At 37.7% G+C, this 18,592-nt stretch overlaps 1 protein-coding gene across 4 annotated transcripts in view; it reads right to left on the bottom strand.

Moving 5' to 3' along the window:
* The window catches only part of PGAP1 (GPI inositol-deacylase), a 202,261-nt gene that overhangs the window by 57,099 nt on the left and 126,570 nt on the right, over window positions 1-18,592 (bottom strand). For all 4 annotated transcript variants that reach the window (XR_011018454.1, XM_068228327.1, XM_068228328.1 and 1 more), the window contains exons 11-12: window positions 4,045-4,242; window positions 697-859 (exon numbers count right to left, since the gene is read on the bottom strand). Coding sequence is in view for 3 of the 4 variants with exons in the window: in XM_068228327.1 (XP_068084428.1) it covers window positions 697-859; window positions 4,045-4,242 (361 nt within the window). In the remaining variant the exon portion in view is untranslated. The remainder of the gene's footprint in view (window positions 1-696; window positions 860-4,044; window positions 4,243-18,592) is intronic.

The raw sequence follows: 18,592 nt of genomic DNA, 5'->3' as shown, positions 1-18,592 counted from the left end.
TTCTCGAAATTGCGATAAGGAGTATCCAGAAACCTTGCTGAAGAAAATAACAAAAGCTTACCTATTCACAAATGATGTTAGACCTGAACTGAGCTATAGATAATTTGCTTGCATAAAGATTTTAGCAACTGCTCTAGTGTTAGTGTTCTATTGCAGTTCATGAACAAAATTTAGAATGCACATTCTGTGAACATCGTAAACTATTGAAGATTCTTGTGATAATACCAATAACAACTAGTGAAACTGAAAGGCGTTCCTTAATATTAAAAAGGGTGAAAATATTTCTGGAAGACAGACTGGCAGCAATGTTGCCTATCGAGATTGAGCAACAACTAATTAAGGACATGGACAACTTCAATAAGAAAGTTATCGAAATGTTTGTTCAGAAGAATGGGTTTTTCATGTCAATGTATTGTATCTTAAGTTTAGAAAATTATACTACATGCATTTCTATAAATAAAAATAGCTGTATTTTATCTATATTCCATTATTTTTTAAATAAAAAAACCCTATATTTATATCGTACATCTACTGAAAAATGACACCAACCACCACTGATACTAGTATAAGAACCGGTAGAATTGCCCACCAGTAGTACCAAATGTCACCAAGGTCCAAAACAAGATTTGATGATGATGTTTATAATCATTAATTCACAACAGTAATGTATAATACAATTAGTTTAGGTATCCTTACCTTAAGGAAGTAAAATGCTGCTCCCACACATAAACTAAGACCACCACACGTACTATAACACAAAGCCAGGAGTAAGGCTGCTACAACAACAGGAAGCTTAGCCATGCCAGCGAATGCCCATTCTGACCAGGTTATGGTACCTGTCAGAGTTCTCGCTAAAAACCTGAGATAGAAACAAAATACCATACATTATCTATGTGAGGAAGCATCCAAAAAAATGCCTTAATATGCATCACTTAAATTATGATAAATGAACAATCTAATAATGAATAATGAGACGACAATATTTCTTAATGAAACCGAGCCCAGAGCAAATCTGTCAACCAGTTTCGAACTAGAAGAAACACTGCAATTGCGACTCATTACGTTGTTTCATAACTGTCTGTAACACATTTGTCACATTCAAAATACATCATCATATGAACACCCGCTCTCATCGCCAACTTATCATAAAATCTGCATTCATCACAATGTTGCTTCTGACATTTTAATGATTATTTTGACACTGAATAATTAAATAATTATTATAATTATTATAATTTGTTTATTTTTAATGTTCAAATGAACTTCTTTTCCTGCATATGTATGCGAGTACACAGTCGAAAAGTATTATGAGCACCTGCTAGAAGTACCATCTGCAGCCCAAGATGTATGCCCCGTAATGTGAGCTGGTGAAGTGGATTTATAATGCGACTAACAGGCTGGCTGAACATATTGCATTTCCTGTTGTCATGCGTACGAGAATCAATTTAACTGAGTTGCAAAAAGGTATGATCATCGGCTTTCGGGCCAAGGGGCAGCATTTTGGAAACATCGACATTCGTGAATTGTTCATGTGCCTCTGTGGTAAAGGTATATTGTGAGTGGATGAATGGCACCACTGGGAATAATAGCAGTGGAAACTGTGGAGCTGTGTCAATTGGTGAACCACAAGACAGAAAAGGATGGTTTATTGTGAATATTATAGTTGGATCTCTCAATAAAAATAAATCGACCACCACATTTCTTAAAGTTATATTTCCAAATATGACACATCTGACTTGTCATTCCCATGCATTACATTGGATTGTAGAAACAATTCACGCAAATTTCCAGTTTGTATATAAGCTGATATATTCTGTAAAGAAAGTATTTGATAAGGTGCCCTACAGAAAACAAGTCTTTTAAAGCAGCAGCACCAAAAGTTACACTTCCACCAGAACCAGTTTTAACGCGATGGGGAACATGGTTATGTGCAGCTCTATATTACACTGAACATTTGGAAACAGTTAGGAATGTAGTGAATATATTTAATTCAAATTGTTCTTCTTCAGTTAAAATTGTTCAAGGTAGACTGAAGAATACAGAAGTAGAAAGCAACTTTTCTTACATATCTGCACATGTAAGCTTTGGGAAGGCATTCTTTCTGATTATATTAGACATGTTTGCAAAATGAATAACTGGTTCAAAAGAAGGCAGTTCGGGTTTAGGAAAGGTTATTCCACTGAAGCTTAACTTGTAGAATTCCAGCAAGATATAGCAGGTATCTTGGATTCAGGAGGTCAAATGGATTGTATTGCGATTGACCTGTCTACAGCATTTGATAGGGTGGATCATGGGAGACTACTGTTGACTCGTTGGCTGAATGGTCAACGTACTGGCCTTCGGTTCGATTCCCGGCCGGGTCGGGGATTTTAACCTTCATTGGTTAATTCCAATGGCCTGGGGGCTGGGCGTTTGTGCTGTCCCCAACATCCCTGCAACTCACACACCACACATACCACTACCCTCCACCACAATAACACGCAGTTACCTACACATGGCAGATGCCGCCCACCCTCATTGGAGGGTCTGCCTTACAAGGGCTGCACTCGGTTAGAAATAGCCAAAAGAAATTAATTAACAGGAGACTACTGGCAAAAATGGATGCAATTGGACTAGACAAAAGAGTGAATGAATGGGTTGCTATATTCCTAGAAAATAGGTCTCAGAGAAGCTTTACCTGACCCTGTCATAATTAAGAGGGGAATTTCTCAAACGGCAGTATTATTGGACCTTTATGTTTTCTTATATATATAAATGACATGAGTAAAGAAGTGGAATCAGAGCTAAGGCTTTTTGCAGATGATGTTATTCTGTATACAGAATTAAGTTACAAGTTTATGACCAACTGCAAAATGACTTCAATAATGTTGTGAGATGGACGGTAGGCAATGGTACAGTGATAAATGGGGTTAAAAGTCAGGTTGTTTCACAAATTGGGAAAAGTCTTCTCAGTTTTAATTACTGCGTTGATGGGGTGATAGTTCCTTATGGGGATCATTGTAAGTACCTAGGTGTTAATATAAGGTAAAATCTTCATTGGGGTAATCACATAAATGGGATTGAAAATAAAGGGTACAGATCTCTGCACATGGTTATGTGGGTGTTTAGGGGTTGTAGTAAGGATGTATAGGAGAGGGCATATAAGTCTCCGGTAAGACCCCAACTAGAGTATTGTTCCAGTGTATGGGACCCTCACCAGAATTACTTGATTCAAGAACTGGAAAAAATCCAAAGAAAAGCAGCTCGATTTCTTCTTGGTGATTTCCGAAAAAATGGTAGCATTACAAAAATGTTGCAAAGTTTGGGATGCGAAGACTTGGGAGAAAGAAGACGAGCTGCTCGACTAAGTGGTAAGTAAATACAAAGTATGTTACAAGTTTTATTTTTTTAATATCCATTTTAAGGAAAATATATAACACTTCAATATTAAAGACATTTTAAAGGTAAAATAATTCATATGGTTTCTAATTTTTGAAAATGAAAATCCACAGCCTATTTCCACTCATTCGATCGGGTCAGTAATGGAATGTAATGAATGAAGCCCCATCTAGCGGCAAGGATAGGAATTGTGCTGGCTGCCGAAGCTCCCCTGGGGCAATGATAAATGAATGATATTTGAAATGAAATTATATTGGAGAGTGTTTCTGGAATGAATTATGACATGGAAAACCAGAGTACCCGGAGAAAAATCTGTCCCGCCTCCGCTTTGTCCAGCACAAATCTCACATGGAGTGACTGGGATTTGAACCACGGAACCAACAGTGCGAGGCCGGCGTGCTGCCACCTGAGATACAGAGGCTTTCTTACTACTTTTTATATAGGCATATTTATGTGCATATTATAGAACCTCCATGTGTTATATGCAAAAGCTGTAGAATCATTAGAATGAATTGAGAATCCCTTTTAATATTAAATTTTCTACTTTTTAATTATAATGGTAATCTAGTACATAACATGCATAGCCATTTGTTAAATACATTTCTGAATTCTCTACAAAATAAGATTGAATTACAAGCACAATTCACTCTAGCCATGCCACCTTACCTTAAAGCCATTTGATGTGCTGTGTTGCCACTGAATATAACAGAGAGCCAGCATCCTAGGCCTAATAAATAAGCCAGAGCAAAGGCCACCATGTACAGCAGGAGAGGAAGAAGAAAGAAGTCCAAGTTGTTTTCAAGGAGAGTAATAGGATCAAATTGTGTTAAGAATGGAGAGAGAAGTCGAGCTAGTAGATTCATTCTGGAAACAAAGTTACAGTTAATGAGAATCCATAACACTGAAACACTGTAAAATAATAATGCAACTGCTTTAATATTTAAACTGTAAGGCCAATAAAGGAAGATCACTCAAATGAAACAGGTTTTGGAAGCAAGAGCAGTGGAATGGTGCAAAGCCCAAGAGGAACGAATGTATCTAGATCAACAGAAATAGAGCAGGGCAACTAGAGACATTAAATGAAAATGACAATGACTGAAAGACAACTGTACAGAATCCTCTACAAACACATCTTCTTCTGTAAATCTGTCCTTAGTCAGGTATCAACAGAATGCCCTTCCATTTTTCTCAGTCTCAAGGATCTTCCCTCATTTCTACCTTTCTTCACATTTGCTAACATTCCAAAACTCTTCCTCACTTTCCTTCTGTTTTCCCTCCATGATTCTCTATAGTAGACAATTCCTTCATACTGTGTGACCCATCCAAGATGTTTTCCTCTTCTTTAACATCCTCACTGGGTTCTTCCCTCTACAGTGCATCTTCATTCCTCACTCTGGGTGATATGAATAAAAACGAGATGCAGCTTGTGAGAAAGATATATTATAATTCCGTTTACTTGAGAACAATGGCGATGGAGGGAAAAATGGTGGGGATGCAGGCTAATTTGATCAAGATTATACAAGATGGTAAAGTGATCTTTATAGTTTCAATTTTCCAAAACGACTGTAACGAGTTGCATATGTGACAAGTGAGTTAACGGTGGCATAATTTAAAAAAAACTGTAATAAATATGAAAATCATGTGAATAGAGCAGTAATTTTCTGCCTTGAAACATATCCTTGCATATAACACAGTGTGACTATTAAATTTAAAAGAAAACTCGATGAAACTACACTCCAGATGGGTTTTAGCCTAACAAGTGACCTGCTACACCTAGATTAATAATAATAATAATAATAATAATAATAATAATAATGATATATATATTTTTTTTACAATTGGCTTTATGTCACACCGACACAGATAGGTCTTATGGTAATGATGGGATAAGAAAGGCCTAGGAGTGGGAAGGAAGTGGCTGTGACCTTAATTAAGGTACAGCCCCAGCATTTGCTTGGTGTGAAAATGGGAAACCACAGAAAAACATCTTCAGGGCTGCCAACAGTGGGGTTCGAACCCACTATCTCCCAGATGAAAAATGTTATTTGCTTTACGTCCCAACAACTACTTTTATGGTTTTTGGAGACGCCAAGGTGCCATCATTTGGTCCTGCAGGAGTTATTTTAAGTGCCAGTAAATCTACTGACACGAGTGTGATGGATCTGAGCACCTTCAAATACCACCGGACCGTATCTGCCAAGTTGGGGTCAGAAGGCCAGCGCCTCAAGCGTCTGAGCTGCTCAGTCCGGCTACACCTAGAATGCACTGCTGCGACTACTGAAAACCTTGAAAAAATTTTAGTTGCATTATTTACGCATAAATAAATTAGTTGCATGCAAGGTTTAAAAACGGGATGTTTTTGCATATTACAGTGTTATTTGCACATTTTAGTCATTTATGGTACATTTAGATCCTAGCAGCTGCCTGCAGTCTAGGCGTAGCATGCCTGTCTTACCCAGTGACCCCAGGTTTGATTTCTGACCAGGTTGGAGGTTTGTACCCAGATCTGAAGGCTCGTTCAAGGTCCACTCAGCCTACATAGTTATAGTTATATCGCTATGTTCCTGTTAACCAGTGATATCAGACACAGAACACCTCGAAGAAGAGAAAGAAGACCTCAAGAGAACCCTCAGGAGAAATGGCTACTCGCTCAATAACATCCGACGAGTCTTTAGAAAATCAGAAGAAAACAAAGAAGAGGCCGCTGTAGGAGAAAACAACGGGAAACAAGAACTGACCCACCAGAAAACAGCAATACTTCCATACATTAAAAACACTACAGACAGGATCGGCAAGATACTGGACAAATGCGACATAAAAACCATCTATAAACCAGACCGGAAGCTAGCTCGTTATCTACTACCAGTAAAAGACATAATAGAACTACAGGCTCCTGGAGTATACCACACTGAATGTAGCTGCAGAAAGTGCTATGTTGGTGAAACAAAATGTTTGGTCTCCACCCGCCTAAAAGAACATATCCGTCACACCAAGAATCATATATTTCAGCGGTAGCCAAGCATTCCTACAAAAAAAGACATGGAATATAATTTGACAAGACCAAGATCCTACCATCTATTACTTTGGTTTCTCTATAGAGCTCATCTGGTTTTACCAGCACCACATCCAAAATATTCTTCCATCTAGTTGGTCCTATCACTTTCTGAATCAGCTGCCCTTCCCATATTAAATAATTTGCCATTTGTTGTTCATGCTTCCTGTCGTTCGCATTACCTTCCCAATTGACATTTGGTAAATTGAGATCACCTGCTACTATCACATTCCTTTCCATATTGTTTCCAACATAGCTGATTATCTTATCAAATAATTCTGAGTCAGCGTCAGCGCTACCCTTTCCCAGTCTGTTTACTCTAAAGACATCAAGTTGCCTATTATCTTTAGAGATGAGCCTTACACCTAGAATTTCATGTTTGCCTTTAACTTTTTCATAGCTTACAAATTCTTCTTTCACCGGAATGAATACTCCCCCCTCCTACTAATCCTATCCTATCTCTACAATACACACTCCAGTTCCGTAAGTATATTTCTGCATCCATTATATCATTTCTCAGCCATGATTCAACTCCTATTACAATATCTGGTAAGTATATATATCTATTAATTCGATTCCTTTATTTACAATACTTCTACAGTTGAGCACTAACATTTTTACGTCATCCCTACTTGACTTCCATTTCCCTGTACCCTTATCACCGCTACCTAGGTCATCCTGTTTCCCTGAATGTACCTGTCTATAACCCTTCTAAACAAATTTCCCAACTTATATGTACCACTACGGTTTAAGTGAAGGCCATCTGAGCGCAGATCCATATCTCCTACCCACCCATTAGGATCTAAAAATCTCACTCCCAGTTTCCCACATACCCACTCCATAGTCTCATTTAAATCCCCAATCACTTTCCAGTCAGTATCCCCTACACAGTATTCCACTGATAATAATCTCCACTTCCTTAAACTTCACCCATGCTGCATTTACCAGATCCCACACATCCCCAACTATGTTGGCACTTATACCTGCTTGTTTTACGTTGTTAGTACCAAAGTGAAACACTACCACCTTCTCCTTTCCCTTTTCCTTCTCTTCTACTTTCCCCAACATCTGCCTCAACCTAATTCCTGGGTAACACTCTACCCTGGCTCCCTTTCCTCCACACACTTTCCCCACATGTCTAACTATGGAATCCCCCATGACCAGAGCCTCAACCCTACCCACCTCATTTGATCCCCTCTCCTCCTGGTCAGCCCTATCTTCTCTCACTGCTGCAGAAGCTACTTCCTCCTCTCTTTTCTCCCTGCCATGACCCTGTTCCACGTGGCTTTTCCTATCCACTACTCTACATTTCCCTTTCCTACCTTTTCCCTTCCTCCTACTTCCACACATCTCAGCAACAGTCCCCTGTTCCTCACCTTCCCTCGGTTGTTCTACCTGCAGTGACTCGTACCGATTTTAGTTTCCTGAGTGTGTCCTTTCAATTGATCAAGAAGCACTCAGAGGCATAGAGTACAGAGGGTCTTACTACTGAGTTGTAGTGCTTCAGCTTTATGTTCTTGGAGAGGTACCTGGAGTTGTAGATGTTTTTACAGGAATGATAGGCCCTCTCTAAATTGGTGCACCTGGTGTCTATGGCCAAAGTTTTGCTCTAGCTTGCTGGGATCCATTCTCCTAAGTATCTGACTGCAAGAACTTTACTTATGGTGTTGTTTCCCAGTGGGTTTGTAGAAGAAGCTTGCTTTATATTAGTGAAAAGCTTCATCTTCTGTAGGTTAACTCTCAAGCCAGTTTTTGCTGCAATACTGTAGAGGCTCTGTAGTTGGTGAGTAGCCACCTCTGTGCTGTTGACCAGTAGAGTGAGATCATCAGCAAAGGCTAGAGAGGGTACACTGAGGTTGTCTTTCTTGTACCCGAGCTTCAGTCCTGCTTCTGATGACAATGTGGCAGTCCATTCCTTGATGATCTTCTCTAGTACACAGTTGAAGAGGATGCAAGAGAGACCATCTCCCTGTTTGACTCCTGTCTGGATGGGAAAGCTCTCGGAGAGCTCACTCCTGAACATGACTTTGGAGGTGGTGTTCGTCAAGGTAGCTTGGACCAGTCTGGTGGTCTTCTCACCTAGGCCTAGTTCCTGCCTTCATATGCCTTTTGGAAATACACCATAATGGCTACCCAGGGGTGTCCCCCTTGGCTCCTATATGTGAGGACGGTCTTGAGGTTTTGTATCTGCTCTGTGCAGGACCTACTTGTGCAGAAACCAGCCTGGTATTCACCTAGTTGGGAGTCCACTGTTCGGTGATTCTAGTTAGCAGGGCTGTAGAGAAGATCTTGTAGGTTGCAAGTAACGTGGAGATGCCTCAGTAGTTGCTGATGTCAATCATACTTCCCTTCTTGTGTAGTGGATGGATCATGGCTGAGGTCCATCCCTATGACCAGACCTCTGTTCTCCATATATCTTGGATGATCTGGGTGATACTCTGCAGGGACTGTTCATCTACATGCTTCCACATCTCTGCAACTATACCATCTTCATCTGGTGCCTTGTTGTTCTTGAGGCCTTTGATGATCTCCTCTATTCCTTTCCTCTTGGGTGTACAGAGTCCTAGTTCCTGACAGTGGGCTTAGTGAAGGTCAGTCTCTCTTTAGATTCTTCTGCGTTGAGGAGTTTCTGGAAGTACAGCAGGTCTATTATAGCGAGAATTCATAATTGTGAAAAATTTACTCACTATAATGGATTGTCGTTACATCTGATTTTCCGTTAAAGTCGGGAAAAAACCCATACACATTAAAATTGGTATAAAACGGCTATCGGTTTGTTCAAAACTTGCGTTGTCATGGATAATATCCAGACTACGGCTTACTTGTTTGTTATTTTTCAAAATCTGATACTATGTGAAAGAATATGTTTAATTTCATCCTGAAAAAATTATAATACCACTCCAGAGACCTCTGTTGCAAAATTTCCTTTTTTCTCCTTCAAACAGCATCACCTAACCGTATAAGTATCATGAAAACATATCTCAAGCGCACATAGAGAAATGATAACCACCTCACTGCAAATTTACAAAATTTAACTAGATGCTGAAAATGTAAACTATTCTCTGAAACAGTGATGTACTCTGCCATATCTTGAGGTGCATCACATTCTTATTATTTTCAGTGCTGAGTATTAAAATTAAGCGATCGTGTATTAGCCTTTATTTCTAATGAGTTAACAACTGCTATCGGCCACATTATTTACGCTTTATTACGAAAACGTGTTTTCCTATTTCATTTTGAATTTTCTTTTAGGAAACAGCAGTCAATGGGTATTACTAATCGAATCCGACATTGCTTTCAAAGTTCAACAATGATAAAGGTGTTTTAATTTATTCCACCTATTCAATACTTATATTATCACGTATAGTTGTTACATAATTAAATTCTTAGTTACATGGGACATGTTTCGCCCTCAATTAAGGGCATCTTCAGCCTAAATACAATAATAAAAAATACAACTAAATTAAAAGTGGACGTTAAATACAGTCATCAAAAATACAACTAAAATAAAAAGTGGAAGTTAAAAGTTTAGACTGTTCTTAAAATTCAGAACAATAAAATTGTGAAAAATGATAAAATAAAAAGATGCTAATGGAAAACTGTCTTATGATTAAACTATAATCTTGTCAGAGACTAAAACTTCTATTAAATTTCAAATTAGAATTAGACTTAGAGCCAACAGACGGGCAGCAACCAACTCAACAGTAGTTAAGAAATAACAACTTCCACTTACATAAAACTTATTTCTGCATCTGTTGACATTTTCTGGCAAGGATTCAGCCATTTTATTACCTACCGGTGCTAACGGCCTCTTACAATTTTCAATAGACGCTTCTGCCTTACTTACTACGAATTTCATCAACGGCCTTGAAAAGATTGTATTCATGACAATCAAGTTTATGCTAGTGTACACGCCCTCATGTCGTTGGCTTTTTATTACTACCACTTTGATTTTCCAATATTTTATATGAACTGTTTTAATTCGAAATTTAATAGAAGTTTTAGTCTCTGACAAGATTATAGTTTAATCATAAGACAGTTTTCCATTAGCATCTTTTTATTTTATCATTTTTCACAATTTTATTGTTCTGAATTTTAAGAACAGTCTAAACTTTTAACTTCCACTTTTTATTTTAGTTGTATTTTTGATGACTGTATTTAACGTCCACTTTTAATTTAGTTGTATTTTTGATTATTGTATTTAGGCTGAAGATGCCCTTAATTGAGGGCGAAACATGTCCCATGTAACTAAGAATTTAATTATGTAACAACTATACGTGATAATATAAGTATTGAATAGGTGGAATAAATTAAAACACCTTTATCATTGTTGAACTGTTAAATTTTCAATACGGACCTAAAATGAGGTTTATAACATGTAATTGCTTTCAAATGTCGACAAGAGAGCTCGCAAGTGTACAGTACGTAGTGTCCCCTTCAAAAGTGGTAAAAATCATTTGCTGGAAAATATTTTATTTCTATTGTGTGTTGGAACATTATTTCGTGAACCAGGAAGGGAGTTTTAACACATCGAGTCGGCTGAGCTTAGCACCAGGTGTACGGGAATTCCAACCAAGGGCGAACGAGGGGAGAGCGCAGATACTGCTAGCCAAATAACCTTCAAATCAGCCGTGAATGCCACGTGACCAGGCAGAATGTGTGTCAAGTGCTCGATCGATATTAGTGAAGGTGCATGACGTCTGACTATGGCAGCCAATCAAGCGATTAATTTGGTGCGAAGTTAATAAATTAACCAATCGCTTATAAGGAAAAGACGCACCCCTGTCTTAAGACGGTGAATTATGGATTTTCCTAAGGAAACTTTACTCGGAAATTTCTACCTCTGAACGCGACGTGTAGAGAACTACTCTAGCTTCAACTACGGACGGGAGAAGACGCACTTCGCTTACTGAGGAACTTCGTCTTATTCAGAGCCTACAACTTGTTGCAATAGCAGTTCAGATATTTGCGGATTCCACCTACAATTCAACAGATCTTAAAAGATAAGTTACTTTTCCATCTTATCAAACAGCGGTGTGTGTTTTGGACTTGTCTCAGACGTACTTTTCAGTTTCAGCTTTCACAAGAACTTCCACAGAAGAGATCGCTGGTTCGAGTTCAAGTCAGGATGCCTGTCTTCTTATGAGGTGAATGGTGTGATTTCCAGCGCGCCAGCATGTCCAGAATGTACGAGTAAAATGTAAGGCAGTCCAGACGGGCGTGACCAGGATCGATGGTGCGTAATGTGGTAATGCACTAGGTCATCAGCCCGAGTTCTACAACCGACAGTCACCACCAAGTAATATTTAAACTTTGTTATTCTTTCTTTCTATCTATAAATGTAATTGTAATGACATAGCCTCTACTTATTTGTTTAGAAAAATTTCTATTAGTTAGAATTTTTCCACCTCTTCTTTCTTGGTGAAGGTAGTTTGAGGATGTGTGAGTATTTTGAACCTATTAGTTTGTTTGAGTGAATGTCATCGAGAAGTGTTTCAACTGTCCCGAGTTCACTGTGGCAGGAGAAATAAATGTAATATGACCTCAACGTTAAACTAGGACTACTTGAATATTTTTAGACGTAAATTGAGATCAAATGGGACAGTAATTTCGTGGATTCTATTATGTCAGAGTTCATTCCTCAATTATGCGACGTATGGTTGAATTTTGAGTGCAATAGAGTCATCTGAAATATTATTGTGCAGTAGCTTCCGCATGTATGATCTTGCGCGGCCAGGGATGATAATAATAATAATAATAATAATAAAAATAAATTAACTCAATTATCGCGTAAAAGAATACCTAAGGTCATGAGCATAATATTAGTTATTATTGAATATGGTTGATGTGCGCTCATTTATGTTAATTTAGGCCTGGGAAATGGCAGTATCTGACCGATACAAATTTTTTATATATTTGCTGTGCTGTGATAATTAGTTGACTGATAGATGGATATTATTGAATTCAGCAGGCGAGCTGTGCATCCATTATTGAGTCAATTTAAGAAGAAAATATGTTACCTGACGTAATTTTCTTCATTGTGAGTGCAGATTAATCGAGAGCCACAATTATGGTGGAGAAGTAAAAATAAATATCGCAGCTCATGAACCGCGTGCGCGGCATGTTAATTCTGACCTGTGTTTAAGCAATTTTGTTGATGATTTTGGATGATTTTTGTTCGTAAATTTTCTCTGAACATCGTCGTATAACTGAGTTCTTTAATAAAGTGATAATCCTTGCTCTATCACATTTCAAGTTGATGAGAGGAGGTCGCCACGATAGTGTCATCATGAGAATATTTTTCCTAACTTCGACTAAACATGAAAATTAATAATCAAGGGCTAGCGTTCGTGTAAATATGTATATAATATTTCCGTGTATCTTTGTGTGAGTGTAGTGTGTGTGATTTGTCTGTATTTTGCTTAATGTAATTTTTTAATCCATATTTGTGATGATGCTCTTCGTTGTTTCGTGAATTTTTGGCCTATTTTACGCCAACTTTAGTGGTTCACCATTTGACCGAATTTAAACCTTTAGTGAATTTTATTCGTTTTTAAGGAAGAATAGGGTCTTAACTAACGAATACACATAAATAAGTATAGGCCATGTCAGTGGATTGAACTCACAAAATCAAAATTGTAAGAGTTACTTAATTAATTATTTCAATTAATGGATAAATGTAGATTGACATGATGTCAAGTTCCAAGCTATTATGTGAAAATCAACTACTAAATAATTATAAAATAGAGTTTATTAATTAATTTAAAGGTCAAGGAAGACGATTTAACCATAATTTCATGGGAGAAATTTTTTTATTTAATTTTCAAAGAGGAGTGAAAATGATCATTTTCAAACTTGGTTAAAGTTAAATCCATGGAGGAAGGAAGTTTATTTTCAAGTTATTAAATTATCAATGGGAGAGATCATCTCAAATTAATTATTATTAATTATTTAATTAATTTTCGACTAAAAATACAAATATTATATTTACAGATTCAGGCATTTGCTATTCCGTTTATCGATGAAGTGTCTATGTGATTACGACATAAAAGAAGACAAATCATATAAAACAAAATCCCTAGATTTTGTAAATTATTGTAAAGTTTAAGAAGAGCAGTAGTTGTAATAAATGTGTAAAACCTATTTAGCTTTCTCTCATTTGCCACTAGTTCATCATCTATCCCTGCACTTTAAAATTTTCGCACAGCCGATAAGCGAACGATCTACCCCCTGGAGATCCTCGCTCACCGGCCGAGCTGAGCCCGGCATGACGGGTGCAGTAGCGAGAACACGATACGGTACTGAAGACGATTGATCACATTTTGTGGCAAATGTTTGTTTTCGTATTCAAACAGCGTCATCTAACCTAACTAACTGTACTATATGTACCATGAAAACATATTAGAAATGCCAGTACAGAAATAATAACATTCTCACTATGAATTTACATAGGAATAGTCTCACCAAAACTTAACCAGATGCGAGAAAATATAAACTAACCTCTGAAATCAGTGATGCACTCTGCCACATCTTGAGGTGTATCGCATTCTTACTTAATTTCAGTGTAGAGTATTAAAATTAAGCGATTGTTTACTCAGCCTTTATTTCTAACGAGTTATTTTATTCTAAAACAAATAATTGACATAACAATAATTCCTCTAACTCGCCTCATCAATTGGATACTGGCTGAGGGGACTTTCCCAGACTGTCTAAAATTACAGTTACAATTCCTGTGTATAAGAATAGAGATGTTATGGATCCAGGCAGTTATCGACTCATTTCAATGATTCCAATCATATCTAAGATAACAGAACATTGTATAAAGGAACGGCTATCTGTATATTTTGAAAAGTATAATTTACTAAATGCTGCACAGTTTGGGTTCAGAACAAATAAATCCAGCATTAAAGCCTTAGAAGCTGTTGTGACTGAAGTAATTCAAGGCTTTGAGTCTCACCACATTACAAGTGTTACACTGTTAGACCTCAGCAAAGCTTTTGATTTAGTCATCATCATAATTTCTTCGCTCCAGCAAGCCGGGTGCGGTTGTGTACGAGCCTCCTCCAGTTTGTTCTATCCATCCACAGATGCTGCTCACATATGTGACACCAGTTCACATCTCTAATTTCAAGCTCCTTCATTATCAGGTTCTCCCAAACATCACGAGGTCTTCCTCTTGGTCTCTTCCCAGGAACATTGTGTTCAAAGTATGTTCGAGGAGTTCTGTAAGGGTTCATTCTTTTCATGTGACCATACCATTGCAATCTCGTCACTTCTAGAGTCAATTTAAGATATTACCAAAATTTATTAGGATCAACCTATTCAATACAATTGAATTTACAAAGTTATGACTTACATCCTATTAAACTAAAATTTGAAGGGACATGTTTCGCCCTTTAAAAGGGCATCATCAGCCTTTTTACACTCATACTCAAAGATAAAAATCAGGATCCTGATTGTCATGGTAAAAAAATATAAAATGAGTATATAAGATTAGAGTGAAATTATACAATGTGAGAAATTGTTATGAGTTCTTAAATAATAATTTAAAATTAAAACTTCATTTAAAATGTTTGCGAAGAAAAAGTTGAAGTTTATATGATATTAGACTAGTAATTTTAAAATGATTTTATAAAATAGACAAACTAGGCCTTAACCACATAATAACAAGAAGGTCTATGGCTAAAGTTGCCGTATCAAAGTTCGAGTGAAATTCGGCTGGAAGCAATTTAATTTACATGTTGAAGAGAAGGTTAATGGAACTTAGTAGCCACTTAAGAATGACATTGAAAACTTTCTTGTTGAAAAGTCGTAATATTAAAACTGTAGTAAGGCGCTATGTAGATATAAAGTTGTATCCAACTAATCCATTAATCTCGTTGTTTACGAAGTGGGTTCGTGGTCTCCGTAATTTTGTTGAAGGAGTTATAAAGAGTTCATAATTGAATGTTGCCGTATAGATCTTTGTTAACTCGTATACTGATAGTTAATTGGGAACATTCTTACTTGTTGTTGGCTGTAGTTTTGAATATAGATTAACTATTGAAGGATATATGGTGAAGAATCTGTAATGAAAAGAGAATAAAAAGATATGAAGTTTAGAGGAAAAAACGGTTAATTAGGCGAAATGTTATGTATTCAATTACTTACATTCTCGATTTTTGCGGTATGAACTGGTTGTCTGTATGGTCTTGGAACAAGTAAGATTTGAATGTCGTGTGTTGTATCTGTGTGGAACTGAAGGAGGGGGGTGTGATGGAGGAAAGGAAATGGGCGGAGCATTGAGCTTGTGCACTATTGGCTGTTGAAGAAGTGGAATTGAGGGAGAGGGGTGTAATGGAGAAGAGGAGGTGGACGGATGGTTGAGCTTATGGGCTGTTGGCTGTGGAAGATTAGCAGGGGCGGGGATGGAGGGAGTTACCTTTAAGGGGAAGTTGGGATCTTTATTGGAAGTTAGTTTAAGATTTTTAAGGATTTTATTTAAATTTGGATTTAAAGAATTTAATAAATTGGGTAAAGTCTCGTATAAGGGATTTTTTATTTCAACGGGATCATTGAGATTTAGGTCTTTGTTGTAATGTTGATCCAGATATATGTAAATGTTTTCTAATTCATTCATTAATTTTCCTTTACCTACTATTTTGAAGATTGTTAGGTCCTGTTCGATAGTTGTGAAATGATGACCTGTATCTTTCATATGAGGGCTCATGGCTGAAAATTTGTTATGTCTATTAGCATTATAGTGCTCCTGATATCTAGTAAGGAAGCTCCGGCCTGTTTGCCCAATGTATGATTTTTCACATTGCGTGCATTTGAGCCTGTATATGCCTGAGTTTGAGTAAATACTATTGTTTATGTTGAGTGTATTGTGATTAAAAAACAGGCTGTGGTTGGTGTTTGTCGTCTTAAAGGCAATGTTAATGTTTTGTTTTTTCAGAGGTTTTGTTGCTTGGTAGATGCCTGGATTATTGTATGTAAAAGTGGCGAATTTAGATTTTTTAGGTTTATCAGGGACGAGGTTTGTTGCTAGTTTGTATTTGATTTTATAAATTATTCAGTTGATTATTTCTATTTTAAAACCGTTGAATTTTGCTAAGCTTTTAATATAATGAATTTCTGTTTTTAGACTCTTAGGTGATAGTGGGATTTTTAAAAACTCTGTAGATTAAACTGTAAAAAGTAGCTTGTTTATGGGAGTTGGGGTGTATAGATGAATTTTTGATTGTTATTGGAGTGTGGGTGGGTTTTCTGTAAATTTGGAATTCAAATGTGTTCTTGTCGCGTGTTATAGTTAAGTCGAAAAAGTTAATGGATCTGTTGACCTCATCCTCCTTGGTGAACTTGATATTTTGATCAAGGGTGTTTAAAAAATCTAAAATATCATTGCTATTGTTGAGATTACTGTCGATTATTGCAAATGTGTCATCTACGTATCTGAGCCACAGGCTGAGTCCTTTTATTTTTGAAGTTATTTTATGGTGTTCTATATGTCTGCCAGATGCCTGATTGCCATTGAAAGTGAAATAGTTGTTCTTTATTACGAAGTTTAGAATGTTGATGAATTCGTCTATTTCAGGGGTGCTAAGATTGCTATGTTTGGATAGGTTGTCCTTGATAATGTTTACTGTTTGTTTTGTTGGCACGTTAGACTACATGTTCGTGATATCATAGGAGCACATGATGTCATGGGCGCCCGCAGGATATTTTCCAGGGGGGGGCACATTAACACTTTTCTAGATCAACTTTCCTGTTATAAAGAAGATAAATTATTTCGTTTCATTACCTACCTAGATGACGATGATGCGCAAGCAGCCCCACCCCCACCCATTTTCGTTGCAGCGCTTTGCTGCTCTGAAACCGTTGGCTACTTTATGGCCGGAATGAATGGATATTTAGCCTTTAGTTCAGAGATTTTGACCACAAAATTTTGTGTTTCCTCTTCTGTGATTCATTATCAAAAGGTTGAGTCCTTAAAATGGTTACAAATGATATAATGATCAGTTCGTATTTCCAAAAATTAGAAATCAAGCAATTCTTAAAATAGTAATGTTAACTATGAGTAGTCCACACCAAAGTTAGTAAACAATGTTAACGAAAACATTTCTCAATATGCCAATAAACTTTTGTTAACAAACTTCTTTAACATTGTGTCCACACCAAAAACTGTTTGTGAGGTTACAATAGATAGGGTCAGGAAGAAGAAAATACTTACAGCTGCCACTTTCATTATTTTAACTAGTGCAATTAGAGAAAAGCGCAGACGCACAGTGTGGCAAAGAAAAATATTGGTAAAGCGTTTAGAATTAAGTTTGGAGAGGACACTTATGTCAGAACTTTTAATTACTGGGCGAGTTGGCCGTGCGGTTAGGAGCGCACAGCTGTGAGCTCGCATCCGGGAGGTAGTGGGTTCGAACCCCACTGCCAGCAGCCCTGAAGATGGTTTTCCGTGGTTTCCCATTTTCACACCAGGCAAATGCTGGGGCTGTGCCTTAAGGCTAAGACCGCTTTCTCTCCATTCCTAAGCCTTTCCTGTCCATTCGTCGTAATAAGAACTATCTGTGTCGGTGCGACTTAAAGCAAATACCAAACCAAACCCCATGGCACTACAGCCCTTGAAGGGCCTTGGCCTACCAAGCGACCGCTGCTCAGCCCGAAGGCCTGCAGATTGTGAGGTGTCGTGTGGTCAGCACGACGAATCCTCTCGGCCGTTATTCTTGGCTTTCTAGACCAGGGCCGCTATCTCACCGTCAGATAGCTCCTCAATTCTAATCACGTAGGCTGAGTGGACCTCGAACCAGCCCTCAGGTCCAGGTAAAAATCCCTGGCCTGGCCGGGAATCGAACCCGGGACCTCCGGGTAAGAGGCAGGCACGCTACCCCTATACCACGGGGCCGGCACTTAAAGCAAATAGCAAATTAAAAACAGAACTTTTAATTCATGATGCAGCAGGCTTTCAAAATTTTCTGAGAATGTCCCCACATGACTTTCAGTTCCTGTTAACAGTAATCGGGCCTGAAATTGCAAGAAATGATACAAATTATCGGAATGCCATCTCTATTAATGTTAGGCTAGGTAGAACTTTTAAGATTCGTAACAACTGGTGACTCCTACACTTCACTTACGTATTTGTATGGTGAATCGATTCGATTTTGAGTATTCCGC

The sequence above is a fragment of the Anabrus simplex genome, chromosome 6 (assembly GCF_040414725.1).
Source record: "Anabrus simplex isolate iqAnaSimp1 chromosome 6, ASM4041472v1, whole genome shotgun sequence".
NCBI lineage: Eukaryota > Metazoa > Arthropoda > Insecta > Orthoptera > Tettigoniidae > Anabrus > Anabrus simplex.
This window is presented reverse-complemented; position numbering and strand designations above follow the sequence as displayed.